This window comes from Oreochromis niloticus, linkage group LG1 (genome assembly GCF_001858045.2).
Source record: "Oreochromis niloticus isolate F11D_XX linkage group LG1, O_niloticus_UMD_NMBU, whole genome shotgun sequence".
NCBI lineage: Eukaryota > Metazoa > Chordata > Actinopteri > Cichliformes > Cichlidae > Oreochromis > Oreochromis niloticus.
In genome coordinates, this window is record NC_031965.2 from 12861326 (window position 1) to 12878175 (window position 16850).

Genomic DNA, 16850 nt, shown 5'->3' on the forward strand with positions numbered 1-16850 from the left:
CAATGAAGGCTAACTCATGACCAGGCCTGCTGTACAGGTGTGTGAGTGGCTGTGTGTGTTTGTGCACTTGTGACTGTTTCTATCATTTATGTCAATGAACTGTTTGGATATGCTAACACTCCTGGGAGCTTCCACTGCCTGTGTCCTGCACACCACAGTCTTCAGATTGCAGATGGCCTCTGCCAAGGCTGCAGAACATTTGCTCGATATAATGTACTGAATTGACTAACTATATTACTGTTACTCTGAGCACTGCTTCAATGCTGTTTTTCACCAAAGAATTACCTGTTTAAAACACTGACATTAGTACTGACTTCATGCACGCAGACTTTAGGCTTTAAATAAGAGTCCCACATTAAAGCCTGGAGTTTGACAGCAGTACAGGAGCTGCAGACTGTGCTGTGTCCATTCCTGTTCACCTTGTATCTCAGACTTTTAGTACAACTCTGGGTCATACCACCTGCAGAAATACTCTGATTATGCAGTGTTGAATGTAATAGTGTTGGGCAGGAGGAGTACAGAGCACTAGAGGATGATTTTGTGGTGTTGTCTTGGGAAAATCATCTGTTTCTGAATGTGAATCGGATCAGAGGACAACTGTGCGACCCGTTCCTGGGAAAGGATGTTGATGTGGGGAAGGAGTACAAGTCCAAGGGGGCTGTTGTGGTGAGCACAGCTGTGGACTAAATAAAGTATTTTTCATCTTATTTCATGATCATGTTATGCAAAAATTCAAACTGTAGACAACTGTGAGTTGGTTCAAAGCGATTGTAATTCACTTCTTGATAAAGTCACAGCACTGTGCAGAAGTGCTATTTTGCATCCAATGAGCCACACTGTCTTGTGATTTTTAAACTGGTCTTGAGAAATAGTTCTCCAGGCTTTCTTTTCATTTTTCTTTGGACATTAGCTGCTTTTTCACTTATTTTTTTTTTGCAACTTTTTTTTTTTAACCTGACCATTTTCAGAGGAATGCTTTTTTAAATTTAAGGTATTTAACACTCATCTATGAATCACTAAAGCATAAAAAAAAGCACCTAACTGAATTGACAAACTGGTGTTGTGTGTACACATAACAGAGAAATTAGCAAACAACTGATTTTAAATTGTATCTCGAAAAGAAATAGTGACACAGAGACATCATTAAATGCACATGTGGTTACTCTACTGCGCTACTATTGCAGATAAAAATGTCAGCAACAAGAGGCCTACTATAATTTCAGCAGCTGGGAAAACAGACTAGACACCCACTGTTAGTCTATGCCAAGGAAAACACCTGGCCAACTTCTACCTGTTGGGTAGTCGTTAACTTACTTTTACTGTAAATTAATTACTACATTGAAGTCCTTTCTGTGAAACAGGAAAATGGATGTGCATGTTAAAAAAGACACATGAAAGCTTTTTTTCTTTCTTTATTTCATGCTAAATGAACAAACCTTTAGTATATGTTGAGGTAAAGTTGACCAGACATATCAGTAGCATAACCCTGGAGATTTGCAGAAATACACAGATTTTTACTCTTTATACACACAACACAGATTAAAAAAAAAAAAACTGTTCCCAAACCGAGTATTGTTAGTACTAAAACATGATTGGCTGCCATGAAAACAAAATAATAAAGAACATGGAAACTATCACATTTAAAAATAAATACATGTGTTGTTATGAATGTGGTCATGTGTGAGTGAAAAGCTAATCTGAGGGCACAAGTTGTAAATTTTACTCCTTTTTCCCACATATCTGGGGAATTATCTCATTAATTACAGCAGAACAATGAATTACAATGTTACTAAATAAAAAATAAATAATAACAGCAGAAATGGATTTGATTTATGAGGAATAAGTATGCACATATGATCAAAATCTTTCCTCTGGTAAATGCTGGGCCTGAATACAACTGTAACATACGATAAATTACAAGACAGACAACAGAGTAAGATTGTAAGTGTCATAAACATACGTCTGAGCAGCACGTTCACAAAATAAATAGGTTTACAGTCTAGACTCACAAAGACGAAATAAACTGAAATACAGAGGTCTGCACTGGCAGCTAAGGCTATGATGTTAGATCAGTTATATGAGCGCTACACAGTTTATTAAAGAGTATACTTACAAGCACCGCATGAACAGTATGAGGTGATAACGGGAAGTTAGTTTTATGAAACATGCCTCTTCGGGTATTTATGGAGTCTGTTGGTAAAACACACCAGTCTGCCTATTCACTGCATCAGGCAGCTGGAACTTGGCAGGAAGTCCTGAACGTAAGTGACTGCCGCTTTGGAGAGATAGGTCATGGTGCCATAGCTACCACTAGGAGCGCTGTCGTAGAAAAAGTTGCAGATTCCGGTTGCTGGGTCCTTCTCAAGGAAATACTCACTGGCGCCGTGGGATTTCTAAAGATGAAGAGGTAACGCAGAGTGAAGCCCAGTGAACAAATACTTGCAACAGACCAAAAACCTTTCTCTGTTAGTACCTGGTCACTGAGGAAAAGGTCATTGGCCAAATGCAACACGCGATCCACGTGGATGATGCCGCCGATGTTGTCCACGTCTACGTCCGCTATCAGGCCCACAACCATCACAGTCTCCACTAGCAGCTGCCGGTACTCTGGCTGTGGGACGTGGTTCAGCACAGATTCAACCTGCACTGCAAACTTAATCTCTCCTGCTGTCATCTACACAGAAAACACAGAATTTAAACACACACATATGCAGGAAGTCCAAATCTGCAGCAGGTCTGCGAGTATCTACCTCTCTTGTGGTAGAAGAGGGCAACACGTATCCGTCGATGGACAGACCGTGGCACTTCTGCAGGATCTTCCACACCTTTTGGTAGAAACCCATAGGTACTCTGTTGATGGCGCCATCTAGCCTGCGTCTCCTCAGCCACTGGCCTTGCCTCTCCTCCCAGTGCAGCTGGCCGTCTCCTGGACAAGTGCTCACCGGGGACAGCATTCCACTGGGAGTGGAAGGGCTGCTGCAACGCTGTGGCGAGGCAAAACATGTAAAAAAGGTTGAAATATTGGAGCATTTTTTTTGTCTCACCAATCCACAAAATGATAGCTTTTCCACCTTTCATGCAGTTATCCATGCATACTGACACTCCATCAAACTTGGCAACAAAGCACTTTAGTATATATGCTGAAGGACAAGGCTGCTATCACTCTGTTATTGACAAATACTCCTAAGAGCTTACTAACTAGTGTTGTAGCTGTAGTAACAGCCTGATATAGCTTGTGCCTTCACTAATTATCTTCCAACCAGAAAGGATAGTGTATACTGTTGCAACAGCTGCCACATTGCTTCATTATGATAAACACACCCAGGGTTATTTTTGTCAAGCTATTATAAATGCAGACATCTCCCAGACCCAGAGATTTATGAACACAAGCTACCCCAGGCTTCGGCCACAGTAGAGCCCGTGCTGATATGAGATGAAACAACAATGTTGTTTTAGCTGAACATAATGCAAAGAATTGCAATCTTGTCTTGATATGTACTGTTTCATCATTTATAAATAGATGAAAGTTATCAATCAAGCTCTAACACACTATACTTGTTAGTTGGGTACATTTGTGAGCGATTCTGTTCTCATTAAAACTGTTGTTAATAATAATAGATGACAAAATAACATCATCCTCATCCTTAAATAAGTAAAGCAACGAGTAAAGTGTAAGATATCTACATAAACTATGAAATCTGAATGGACTTTGCTTGGTCTACACATACTTCCTATTGCAACCTTAAAACAAATAAGCTGATATGAAGCAGGCGAGGTGAAATGGTTTACCGTAGAGCGAGGAGATGTGACATTGCTACTCAAGGAAAAACCGCCACTGAAGATCTACACATGGATATGGATGACAGATGACAGAGAACAGTTTGAGATGGTTCACACGGCTGTCACACTGCAAATATGATGGCGCTGGAGCCACACAGAGCATGGGCATGGGTAAAAATTACAACAGAGCTGCGAAAATCAGCACACGAGAAAGACTGCTGTAAGCAAAACGATAGCTGGACAGGGCTGATCACAACAGAAATCCTTTAACAATCAAACCATGCCAATCCATGACCAAATGCTATAACAAGATGGGTTATGAGGGGGTGGGGTGGGGGGGGGCAGCTTAATGAAGTTCTGGACTGGTTCATCAGTTATCTGAAGTCTTGTTCTCCTACTGTCATGGGATGGAATGAGAGTCGCTCCAGCTATGGATTTAGACTGATTTAGTCATTTAGACCAAGGTCAGAAAAAGTCACATGCTAGATATTATTAAAGCCAACCCACACTTGTAGGGCGAGAGTCATCCAGCTGCAAAAAGAGAAGAACAGTGTCATTAGATAGATAGATAGCTAGATAGACAGATAGATAGATAGATAGACAGATAGACAGATAGATAGATAAAAAGGCACTTGAAGCAGATGATATATATATATATATATGTATACTTAAATTACAATACTTAAAATTCTATGTCCTATTATTTCCCACCTGTTTTATCTCACTCTTTAGCTTGTGTATTCCTGTGCGTTCAGTCTTTGTAGCTCCCGTGTGACCTAGTTCATGGATGGATATCGCAGGACTAGTGGCTGTAGACTGGATTGGGCGCACTGATGAAAAGAAACAAGAGTCACAGATCAAAGATTCTGGATTGTTTAGGGGGAAGTCAAATACATTTTTTCCTGATTAATCATTTTAAGTAACAAGGTTCATGATCTGGTGTAGAATACACAGACTCTGTGTGAGAGCCACAAAATATATGTCCATGATTATTAAAAAGGTGTTCAGCTGTTCCACCCCAAATTCTTTGCCACTGAGGATGTGATGCAGTAGGTTCTTCATGCCAAATGGACTCAGGCTCATCAAACTCTCTGACGCCTCCTCCCCTACAAAGACGTTGCAAGCCTTTCATATTGCACACTCTGCAGACTTAATTCCTTTGCTCATCCACTCAGTTATGCGTGCATGTGTATGTGTACGTTGTGTTTTGGTGTTTTTTTCCTACCAGAACAGTGCAGGCTACGAGCTAACTCAGTGGCCATCACTTGCATGATGAGTCCTATCCTGAGTCTGAGCATGTCCCCGAACAGAGCGGGCTGGGAGCGCACATACATGGCTAGATACACCATAATTTCCTACACGACAGACACACACAGTTCAGAGCTGTAAGATCAGCGTGTGGAAAAAGTCATCAAACAGTCCAAACAGTGACTGACTTACCTGAGTGAGCACTGCTACACTTATGTCCTGACCACTGGCTTCGTAGATGAGGTTGTTTAACTCATCCGGAGGAAGAGGGCTGAACAGAATCAGGACAGAGACCTTGGATTATTACTGGAAAATTTCTTCAGCCACACTGTTTTACTGCAATAACGGCTTACACTGTGATCACTCTTTCCCTGGGTTGAGGAGGTAGACCTACAGTCAGCTGCTTGTGATGGGAAATCAGATCTGTGCAGGCCTGCAGAAAAGACAAATACATGTGGAATGAATTATTAATAAATGGTCATGGACACTGTTGATCCTGTTCAAAACACACCTATTAGGAACTTCCTAATTCTTACTTGCAGCATGAGTGAGTGACTGAAGCTGTTTGTAGGAATAGGGTAGGTCAACAAAGAGACAGCAATGATTCAACAACACTGGATCAGAACAGAGTCCAGATATCTGATCACAGTGACTGAGCCACATGGAAGATACCAATGACACAGCTAAAGACTGAATATATAAGTATACATGATTTATGGTACATGTTTGTAAGGTCAATTTGTGGCTACATGTGGAATGGCATCATCATGCTGTTGGTGGTAGTGCTGTCTTACTACTTAGTGGTGTTTAAGTCAAGCACATAATCTCTGCTGCAAGTTGCTGACACACTTCGTTTAAAAAAATGATCTCTAACCAGGTGCTAAGCCACCTTTTTCCTAAGACACTGACCTCAGCGAGGACCTCCACCCTCTTGCGCAGTATTCCAGAGATGTACCTAATGAGCCCCCACTCTTTGCAGGCTCCGGCTTCTAGGGCTGTGCGATATGACCAAAATCTCATATCCCGATATTAAGACATCTATCGTCCGATAACGATATAAATCACAAAAATGTAACATTTTCTGTAAATTCTGTGAATGTCGGGCAGCTCGACTTGCGTGAAGTGTTTCCAGCTGGGCGTCGCGTACCTGGAGTCGAGTGTTTTAACTGATGCATGAAACGATACATTTTAGACATAGGTTGTAACGGCCGCCGTTTTCTTTGTGAGTATTTATTACACAGCGTGCTGTGGGGAAAAGCCTGTTCTAACGTTTGAGTCTAAGGTTTATTTTTTAGCACCTGACGGCTCTTTTTTGCTTCTCATCCGTAAATACTCTGCATCTTTCACGTGATTCAGTTTATTTTGAAAAGTCTCAACAGGATCTTGAGCTTTATTGTGAAAGGTTTATGTGGAAAATAAACAAGCGGACACCAGGTGGTTTTACCGTCGTTGTTGCTAACGACAACGCATAAAAACAAGCGCTTGTCCGTCTGTAGTGTGGTTATATTAAACATAAGAGAAAGAGAGAACTTTAGGAAATTAATATAGCCACTACAGTGACCATCAAAATAATGAAAAAATATTGCCGTAAACAGTTTATTTTGCGACACCACGAAACAAACGATAGCGTAAAATGAAACGATAGACGTTTTTATATCGTCATCCGATATATATCGTTATATCGAACAGCCCTACCGGCTTCTACGTACAGCTCCTCCAACAGTGATCGCACGCTGACCCCACCCTGCCCAGGACCTGACAACTCCACCAGCCAATCAGCTCCTCTGCTCAAGAGAACAAAAACACAGGATGGGCAATTACAAAAGCAGCATTTTTTAATCAAACGTTTGCTCTACTTTTGTCTTGATGATCATACTTCATCACATAGAGAATGTAGAGGATGTCAGCCTGGTCCTGAAGAGTGGGGCATTCTTTTAGCTGCCTGACCAACGCTGCAAAGTCTGTGTTGCCCTGAGAGTCTCGAGGCAGGTGAAGATCAGCAGCAGAGTGTGGCTAGTAAAGGAAAAGTGCCAGGGTTAGACAAATGTACTCACAGCAATACTGAAGTCATGAGAGAAATGAGTTTGCTGGTGGAAGGATATGCTCTGTCTACCTTGTGCTGTTTCGCCTGTGGGCCGTGCTGAGGATGAGGAACATCAAGAAGGTTGAGAGATTTGCGATGTTTGCTCTTGACCGGAGTCACAGGCAGATACATGGAAGACTCTGAAAATATGTTTCATTAAAACAGAGCATTAAAAAGAGAGTCTCTGCTTTTTAACACACTGGCAGCTTATTACAAAAGAATGCCTTTTAAGGTCTCTGCTTTGCTGTTAAACAGGGAGGATATCTTTGATTATTACTGGATTATTATTAGAAAATTCATTCAATCACAGTTTTTACTGCAGTGACAGCTTGCACTGTGATGACTCGGTCCTTGGGTTCAGGAGGTAGACCAGACCTTTGCAGGTTTGACAGGCTTGACAACGGCTTAGTGTCTTGACAAGATTTGGCAAGTTTTGTCACTTTGATGTCAAAAAATCTAACATCAATCTTATTATATCATTACAGACTGCTTATAAAAGATGGATGTGCTAGGAGGGTGAAGCCAGTGCTTGAGTGCCATAAACCTGTTGTCTCTCTAATGGCCAGCAGGGGGGGAAACACAATTGAACTAATTGTAATGACGTTCACGAGAAAATTACCCAAGTCCTTGCTTAATGTGTGACCTCAGCAAACATTTTCAGTCACACTGACACCGTGCTTGTCTCAGATAAACAAAACAACCAAAATGCTCAAGACAAGGCTTCACAAACCAATTGGTGGCATCGTGGTGACCACATCCATCTTTTAAATACACATTATGGTTAGTATATCTGCACTAGCATGAAAACTAGCATGGTCATCATTACATTGTTGAGAAACTCACTGGGAACGTTCAGGCCCTGGACCTGCGCCATAAAAGACAGGATGTCTCTTGTGGTATGTTCTGGACTGAAGACGTGGTGCTGCCCCCTCTGGATGGGAGGAAGATGGCACTTGGTAGTGGTGCTGTGAAGGAGCTGGGTGAGGTACTGGTCAAATACATCTTTTGAGTCCTCTAGAGTTAAAAAGAATTGAACCATGTTTACACACAGGACAAAGTAATCGTACCACTCAACTGCTGTACAGTCTTGGACAATTAGTAATTACCCGAGGGACCACAGGTATTATACTCCTCTCCATATCCATCGTCATCATCGCCTTCATCCTCAAGCAATATGTCATCATTCTCTTCATCCAGGAAGCTGAGACGAGTGTGAAACGAAGTGGTCTGGACACTGGAGACGTCTGACATCTGCACCCTGTAGTGGTCAGCCAAAGTACTCAGACACAAACTTTTCTCTAATCACAAAGTTCACATCATCTGTTGTTTTAAGTTATAGAGGGAAACAAACCTCGCTCCAGCAAAATAGCCATCCTGCAGTTTCCTTAGAGTTGATAGGATACATGAATCAATTGTTTCTCCATCCTCATCTAGACAGAAAAAAGATGGACATTCATCAGGTAAAAAATTAGGAGCTACTCACAGTTCATGTGTTCAGCAGTGTCATCTCCTGTTTGAACATGCAGTCTAAACATCTAAGTTTATTTTTTATATTAGCTAAAAAATACAGTACATTCTTAATTGTATTATGTAGAACAATTACAGACTGATATGATTTGGTTATTACCCAGCATGCTACGGGTGATTGGGAATGTGAGCGTCGGACGTCCTGTCATCCTCCAGCAACAAGAGAGATAGGCCAGCTCGGTCCGTAACATCTCCACAATCATCTGGTTGTCCAGAGCCAGATAGAAATGGTGCTGATCCAGAAACTGAACAAAGGGAGCCCAAGCAGAAATAAAGAAATTCAAATATTTATTGTTCAATCATTAATGTTAATGTGGTTAACATAACAAGGTTACAGCGTGCCCTAGTTTTACCTGAGGGGTGAATATGTAAGAGCGATTTCGGATCTCGTAGAATTTGGATGTTCCCAGGACACCAATGTGTCTGTACGGCCGCCCACTCAGATTCAGCTTCTTGCTGTTCCCTGTGGCAGAGACACCAGATGGTACTCTTATTTATTTTAATATGAACTCACATGCACAGCTGTACACTGTAAGGAAAAGAGTGCTTGTTTACCCAGTCTAACATAGACATGGCTCAGGATGCGAGCTGGCATGACCCTGATGGGCAGAACTTCTGCCATCGTCTGTACCTCGATCCCCAGATCTCTTAACAACTCCTGGATCTCCTCCGACTCTGCTAGAACACAAACTAGAAAAAGAAAATGTATAAAAAGCAATTTAGATATTAAAAAGGTTGGTAGTTCAATACCTGGCTGCTCCAGTCTGGATGCCAAATATCCTTGGGCAAGTTACTAAACCCAAGTTGCTCTCTGATGTCTTTACTGGAGTGTGAATGTTAGATAAAAAGCATTTAAGCATAAAAAGGTGCTTGTATGAATTGGTGTTGACATTGGTGTGTACAAAAGAATATGCTGACATCAGAACATCAGAAATGACTAATCTCAGAAATGTGACATTTGGTACTGAAGCTGAAAGTCCCTCTATTTTCAAAGCAGTGTTTAGTTAATATCTGACTTTAACTCTCAGCCCATATTAATTGTTTCCTACAAATTAATCACCAACCTTGTACCACCACATCTGGTTTGAAGCTTGTAGAGAATCTCCTGTTGAGCGGATCTATCTCTCCTGGTGCTAAAAAACCCTTAATCCGAAAAGAAAAGGCAAGACGAAGCAGAAGATTTATAACAGTCGTTGAATGCTTATAAGTAATAAAAGCAAGGTGGGTTTTATGTATTGAATTTCTGTTAGTAACATCTACTAGAAGTATTCTCATCATCATTACTTACAATACAACTACAGCATCATTACTAATTTGTGACATTATCTAAATATCTGCAATAAACACAGTAATAACAAACAGTTGCCTTGTGGCTAGCTATCATTTAAGGTGTATAGCTCAGGACCTACCTCAGCCACAAGGGACCCCAAGATGTAGAGTGACTGTCCCCACATGTGTGGCAGCTGGCCCATGGCTACCCTGTCTACTGAGTGAGGATTGCTATACTCCTCCTCAACCTGCAAGAGGTGGTAGCTTAATAAACAGATATATACACTGAAACAGTCCAGGTAAACAGAACAACAGATTGACAATGTATGAGTAAAATTAGCAAAAAAAAACCCTTAGGTGAACAAAACTACAATTTTATAGAATATAAGTGATGACAAAAACAGGGCAAAGAGTATTAACCACAGCAATTAGCTAATTAGCAAATGCTAATATGCTAATGTTCACTAATTAGCTAATTGCTGTGGTTAATTAATTTTTCACTTGTTTAAAATTTGTCGTTAAACAAAGTTTAATGACTTCTACAAACTATTTTGTGAAACAAGAATAAAACAAATAGTAAATATATAAATAAAAAAATAATAAATAAAACTAATTTTTTTGACACAACTGTTTTTTTTACCTTTTAATTTTTAGAAGACACTGCAACTAATTATGGTTAAACTTGATACTGAAAAAACATAAAATAATACACTACAATAGCATTGCACATGTAAAAGCTGCTCCTATGTCATATGTGTCATATTACAACAGACATTTTGAAAGTATTCTTCATGAAAGACTCAATTTCGTATCTTCTATTAAGTTTCTTTAGACTAATTTACAGCACAATCTTGAGTCCCCTCAGTTCGTATATTTCACTAGGAAAATGGGAAATAGGTGCAGTGATTTAACTGAAATATATGCCAAAGAAATGTAGTAGACAAAAAAAGAGTTTGCACATTTCTAATAAGCTTCTTTTGTCCTCCCCAGATAGTAACAAAATGCTTCAAGATATAATTTATCTTTTGTCTGTTATGTGTTGATACAACACTGGTTCATCCCTTGAGTTATTTGCCGTTTTATGCCAGAATGATTCACAGGTCAGTAACAACAAACCATGAAAAGCATTTCTCTGAAAATGGTCAAGTATGAGGACTGGACTGAAAAAGAGGACGCCAATGACCAAAGACAAACTTCGAAAGATCTTCAGAAAGCTTAGAGAATTACTGCTCAAGACCACTTGAAAAAATTACAAGTCGAACAAAACATAAAGCAATGAAAGGTGGATTAAGTCAGACCATGCCACAATAATGTAGCCCTTACTATGAGAACGGGTGCATATATCTGTCAAAATGTGGGACTATGTTTACAAATGGCTGTAATTCCTACATAGCTAATGCAATATTTTTGTTAATACTCTTAAAAACCACATTCATTTTAAAATATAACCCATACTATGGTGGTGTTCAGAGGTAAAATTATTTTTAAAAATGCATCACTGTCCAAATTTATGGCACTAACTATATGTTGTGCTTTCCTGAGTCTAGGATACCTTGTCAGGAGGAACAGAATAAAGTTCAGGCACCAACTTAATGCCATTCTTCCCTCTGATTAAAACACCCTCCAGTGCTTCACGGTACTCTTGCACCTGTGAAAAAGCAAATTTGTTGTTATTGTTAAAAAAGCCATATCCAAAGTGACTCAATGATTGTGTGAGTACAGCAGAAAGTGCATATGAACCAGTGTATTTGGTTGCTTTACCTGAACTTGATCACCAGCAAAAATACAATCCAGGATGAGGTAAGTCCAAAACACAGGCCACTCACACTCGATATTCTCAAATAGCTTCAGCTCAGCAGGATCATAATGCAGCCGAGATGGATCCTAGCGAGAAAGATCAAGAGCTTACATAAGCTTTCCTGCAAAAAACATAAAAATCTATACTCTTCACTAAAAAAAGAGCACCTCCTCCCTGGGTTCACTGCTGTAATGCATTTACATGTCCCATGAGCCTTAATACTAGAATATATCACCTCTTTGGGACAACGATATCCGTCCCTGATAAAGCGACAGCAGCCATAGCGACCCTGAAATAAAGCAAAGAGTAGAATTTAAAGAGCGCAGGTCAAAATACCAAACTACATACTTTTCCTTGGCAGAAATGTCCAGCTTGCTTATGCTTTGACTTCACCTGCAGTTTGCTTATGATCTCTGACTTCGTCACGGCCACCAGGTCAGCATCCTCCACAGCAAACGCAGGGAAAGAAGTGATGGACAGAAGACCAGCATCTATTTCCTTTGAAGTTGAAGCTCTTGGCAGCATGGAGCACAGAATAGACTGAAGGGGAAAAACAGCACGCTGAATACAAGAAGGACAAACAGAGGTGATGCTACCATAGCTAAGGGCTAATTAAAAATGATACCTGACAGTGTTCGACTTCATCAGGCAACACATGGATGACTGACTTCGGCCCTCCGTGAGCACCAAACAGATCCAGCTCATCTATAGCCTCAAGCGCTGCCTGCAACGTGCATACGCAGATTAATCCCTATATCCATGAATGGACAGTACAGTGTATCATAAATGCTGATAATTATTAAATAACACGTAGCCTTTGTACCTTAGCCATTCCTACAGAGCTGGCATTGAGCTCAGGAATGCCCTGGTTAGTCTTGTCACCTCGTTCCCACATTCCATAGTCCTGCAGTGGTAAAAATGGTCATGGCTTCATTTCTTTCGGCAACTGTCCAGGACTGAAACTCATCATGGCACTGAAAAGCCTATTCCACTGATTTATCATTCAACTATGATAACAGAAACAAAAAAAACAACAAACAAACCTCTGACTTTTTACTACTAATTCTTCTTTCATTCATTGTTTCAAAAACCTGTGGATACACTACCCTGAAGTCAGTCCAAAACCCAGAAGTGTTTCCAAACATCTGGACGTGTTACAGTAGAAGACTCGACATGCACATATTTTGGGAGCAGCTTTTATTCTGTGTCTTTTCATTTAACTACTCATATGTCACACTCCAGACACCACATACCCAATCAAGACCTCTAAAAATATTACCCACCGCTACTTTGTAGGCAGCCTCTATGTAGAAGACCAAGTTTTGGATGAAGGCTACCTCGTCCAGGTTGGAAATGATACGAAGACCTGCGGGATGAGATAACAACTCATGTTCAGTGTTCAGTAGCTGTTTTAACAAAGGAAAACTCATTCTTTAATAATATGATGTTACAACACCAAGGCAAAGAAAAGGCAAAAATTATATATATACACACATTAAAAAAAGCAGTCTGCATCACTATTGTACCTGAGGCTGTCATCTGTGCCAGCATCAGCAGGTAAATCGAGGTGGCGTCCACCTGGAGATGACCCCACTGATCATCCCTGACCACTGTGGCACAAGTGGGAGTATCATATTTGGCATGCAAGCAATCCTTTGTACTCTGGGTGTGTTTGAACTTCTCCACCTTGGCCACCTGGAGACACATGACCAAAGACTCATTGTTTCTTGTCTATAGCTTTAGCTAAGTTTATAATGAGTTTCCTCATAAGCTAATCAGCAACGTCAATAATTTCACAGTAAAAGCGACGTCATCAAGTTGTTTGTTTTGTTTACCCAGCAGTCCAATACTCAAACCCAGGGTATATCTTACCTGTCTCATCATGCACTGCAGAAGCCCCTGCATCAGTTTCACGACACTCTGCCAGCAAACAAAAACAGCTCTATCAGTAAACGGCAAAAATCTCACCGTGATGCAATTTACTTTCTATTTCTAGCAAGCTAGAAAGGAAACAGCTACAATAATCTCTTGTGGCTCTATGTATTTATTCTCACATTTCCCACAAGAACTCGTGGAGGGCGGCTCGAGACTTTTGCAATATGCTGTATTTTATCAAACAGGTTAGCAAATTTATCAGCTTGGACTATTAAACAATGACTCAAAGTTACAAGAGCTAAAAATGTACTTAATAATTTCTAACAGAACTATGAATTGGGGGTTTTTTCATACACATTAGATAATTTTTTAGCAATTCTTTTAGTGAATCTCAATCAGGAGCTTTTATCAGTGCTGGCCTGATTTTAAAGTTAGATATTATAACACCTTACTCTATAATTAGGGGCAGAGTGGTACTTGTTTATTGATGGCACTCAGTACATCCACTGTAGGTTTGCATGTATGGGTGAAAGCCTGTGCATGTTCAGTGCATGTTATGCCAGAGTGAAATAATCCTTTCCTCTTTCTTTAATCCTCTTTTTTCCTAAAGCCTACTAAAACATTACGATCGCAGTGCTGACCAAAACAAATGTGATTCTTTTATATTCCCTTTCAAGCTATTTAAGAGTAAAACAATATTTTCTGTTGAGCTAATGTGATACTTTAGCTTAACTAAAGCCCACATTCATTAAAGTTTTCCTAAGTTTTGCTATCCTCAAATATTTAACCCGTCATAACTGAAAGAATGCACAGGCCCCTTTTTTACTCGCTCTATTTATGTTGCAAACACACCTGCTCCAGTTCGTAAGCTTTGGCCTTGTCTTCATCGCGGTCTGCATTCTTCCGGTAGGCCATACCCAGCCCCCACACCGCCAGGACACTGTAGACATTATCCCTCACCCAGGCGTCCTTCTTCTGCGCACTGGCAGGAAGAAGTCCTGTCACTGGGTTCTGAAACCAAGACACATGTGACATGTTAACCAATAGTAAAGACAGGGGTGGTATGAAGGATACAGTTGTGGTCAATAGTTTACCTGCACTCATCATGAGCCTGAATGTGATCATAATTGTGATTTAGGTTGGGTTTTTTTCAGAGTTGAATGATTGTACCACGAACACAAATCTTTAACATTTCTGAGGTCAGGTTTTTTGGGAAGCCCATTACAGAAGCTCCATTCCAAAACCAATTCTGGTGTGTTTGGGATCATTGTCCTGTTGGAAAACCCAACAGTGTCCAAGTTTCAACTTTCTAGCTGTTGATCTGACGTGAAGCTGAAAATTTTGAAGATAGTCATCCTTCATTATTCCATCCACTTTGTGCAATGCACCAGTATCATAAGCAGCATTATAGCTACAGAGCATGATGCTACCACCACGCTTGACAGTTTGTAAAGTGTTCTTAGGTTTGAAAGCCTCAGCTTTACTCTCCCAAACATACATTTTGCCATTGTGTCCAAACAGCTCAATCTTTGTCTCATCTGACCACAACATTTTTCTCCAGAGAGTATTTGATTTGTCCATGTGGGCTGGTGCAAATTTCGGTCAAGCTTGAAGGAGCAGGAGCTTTTTTCTATAATCCATGTGTGAAAGATCCACGACAGATACACAGCTGCAGCTTTTTAGCTAGCAGCTGAACACTCCACCAACGACTACAACACACAGACAGGACCCAATACACACTTTAAGCCAACGAGGCGTGATTCTTCTTCACCTATCACAGAATCATAGCTATTATTCTTATATGTGTTATTGTGATCTCCTATGAGCAGAGCTGAAAATGAATGGAAGCATGGTCCCGCTGGTTACAATTCAAACTGAAATTGTTAAAAAGTGTCAGAATCCTTTCACTGAAAGTTACTAAAAGTTAATGTGTGCCCAGTAATAATAATAATACAGCAGTTGCAGTTTATATTTGGAGGAGCCTGAGACATCATTGTGTCACCCCTCCTCTCTCACGAAACATATACCCCGACATGTCAGTACATGCTATGCGTGGAAAGCTGATGCCGTTTCCTATCAGCTGAGTACTCTCTGGGTCACAGTTTAGCATAGACAGCTGTTGATGGTGCCTCATGTGAGCTCAAGAGCCAGTAGATAACAGTACATAGCTTTCCAGTCCTCAGCCTGTTCCAGTGCCTGAACTTTGCCCACACTTTGTTTATTTCTGTGCAGCTCACTTTTGGCTGAACCCTAACCTATATGGGCTACAAAACATGTCCATACCTAGCATGCTTCTGAAGGAGAAATCAAGGATATGTGCATAACTGAAATCCATAACACTGGGTCCTGGTGTTGTCTCGTTTGAAGTTTGCATGACTTAAACGTTCAAATGGACTATAGTGTCCAAAATAATGTATGACAGTATTTCATATACAACCACGTACATTCTGCAACATCTAAACTAGTACACAGGTAGTGACGCATCAATAACTGTAATCACAGTATGCAACATACTTCATTTTGAAATAAGTGCTTCCACATTTAGATCTTGAGTTATTGCTTCATTCAAACGTTTCTCAATAACATTGCGAAAAAAGTGGCCCTCACTCCCTTTTCCTGCCAAAAAACGAAAATCCACCTTTGCGGAAGTGCTCCAGCTTTACTGCGCTGCCTCGTCTCTGGTGTATGTCTGGACTCACCTGATGGCACAGGATAGTCTCCTGGACCAGCCGGGCATAGCCGTCCAGCCGCACTCCTGAGTTACTGCGACTCCTCATCCTCTCTGATCACTGCACACACAACAACAGTTTAAGTCTCAGCGACCGCTTAAAACTCGGTATTTGCTTGTTTGTAAACGAAGCTTCGATTACCACCGGCTCTCGCTTAATAACTTAGGTAGGCTGTATTACCAGGCAGCGACCCATCCTCCCAGTACTGTTTCGCCGACTCGATCCCCGCAGAGGCTGCTCTGCTAGCGCTCGCTAGCCGGGTAGCATCCAGCTGTTTTTTGACAATATCAACATGTAACATTAAGCTAGCAGCATAAATTTTCAGGCACACACGACCACACGGCCCGGTCAAAGTGCCTAATAAGACGAGTCAGGGCTCGCAGAGGACAGGACGTGAGGTCTCACAAACACAGAGAGGCTGGAGGGCAGAAACGTCTGTGAGCGATTGTACATCCAATCTGTAAAAAAAACAAAAACATTGTGTTCTTGTTGTTTCCCTGCTCGCCGACAGGGGGCGCCAGATCACTTTCGTTCCTTCTAC

General features: G+C 40.9%; 1 protein-coding gene across 1 annotated transcript; it reads right to left on the reverse strand.

The window, feature by feature from the left end:
- Positions 1–1397: 1397 nt before the first annotated feature.
- LOC106097760 (phosphorylase b kinase regulatory subunit alpha, liver isoform) lies at positions 1398–16782 on the reverse strand. Its single transcript, XM_019357982.2, has 32 exons — positions 16490–16782; positions 16280–16369; positions 14433–14591; positions 13578–13625; positions 13232–13400; positions 12989–13071; positions 12529–12609; positions 12331–12429; positions 12099–12245; positions 11941–11994; positions 11669–11791; positions 11460–11555; positions 10048–10155; positions 9703–9781; positions 9194–9328; positions 8992–9101; positions 8739–8883; positions 8463–8541; positions 8218–8369; positions 7955–8125; positions 7142–7251; positions 6905–7041; positions 6724–6812; positions 5938–6014; positions 5382–5461; positions 5221–5299; positions 5006–5135; positions 4790–4886; positions 4492–4615; positions 2751–2984; positions 2474–2674; positions 1398–2393 (listed from the first exon to the last, which is right to left on the reverse strand). The coding sequence occupies exons 2-32, from the start codon at positions 16355–16357 to the stop codon at positions 2220–2222; spliced, it is 3648 nt and encodes a 1215-aa protein (XP_019213527.1). The 5' UTR covers positions 16358–16369; positions 16490–16782; the 3' UTR covers positions 1398–2219.
- Between the last annotated feature and the right edge of the window lie 68 nt (positions 16783–16850).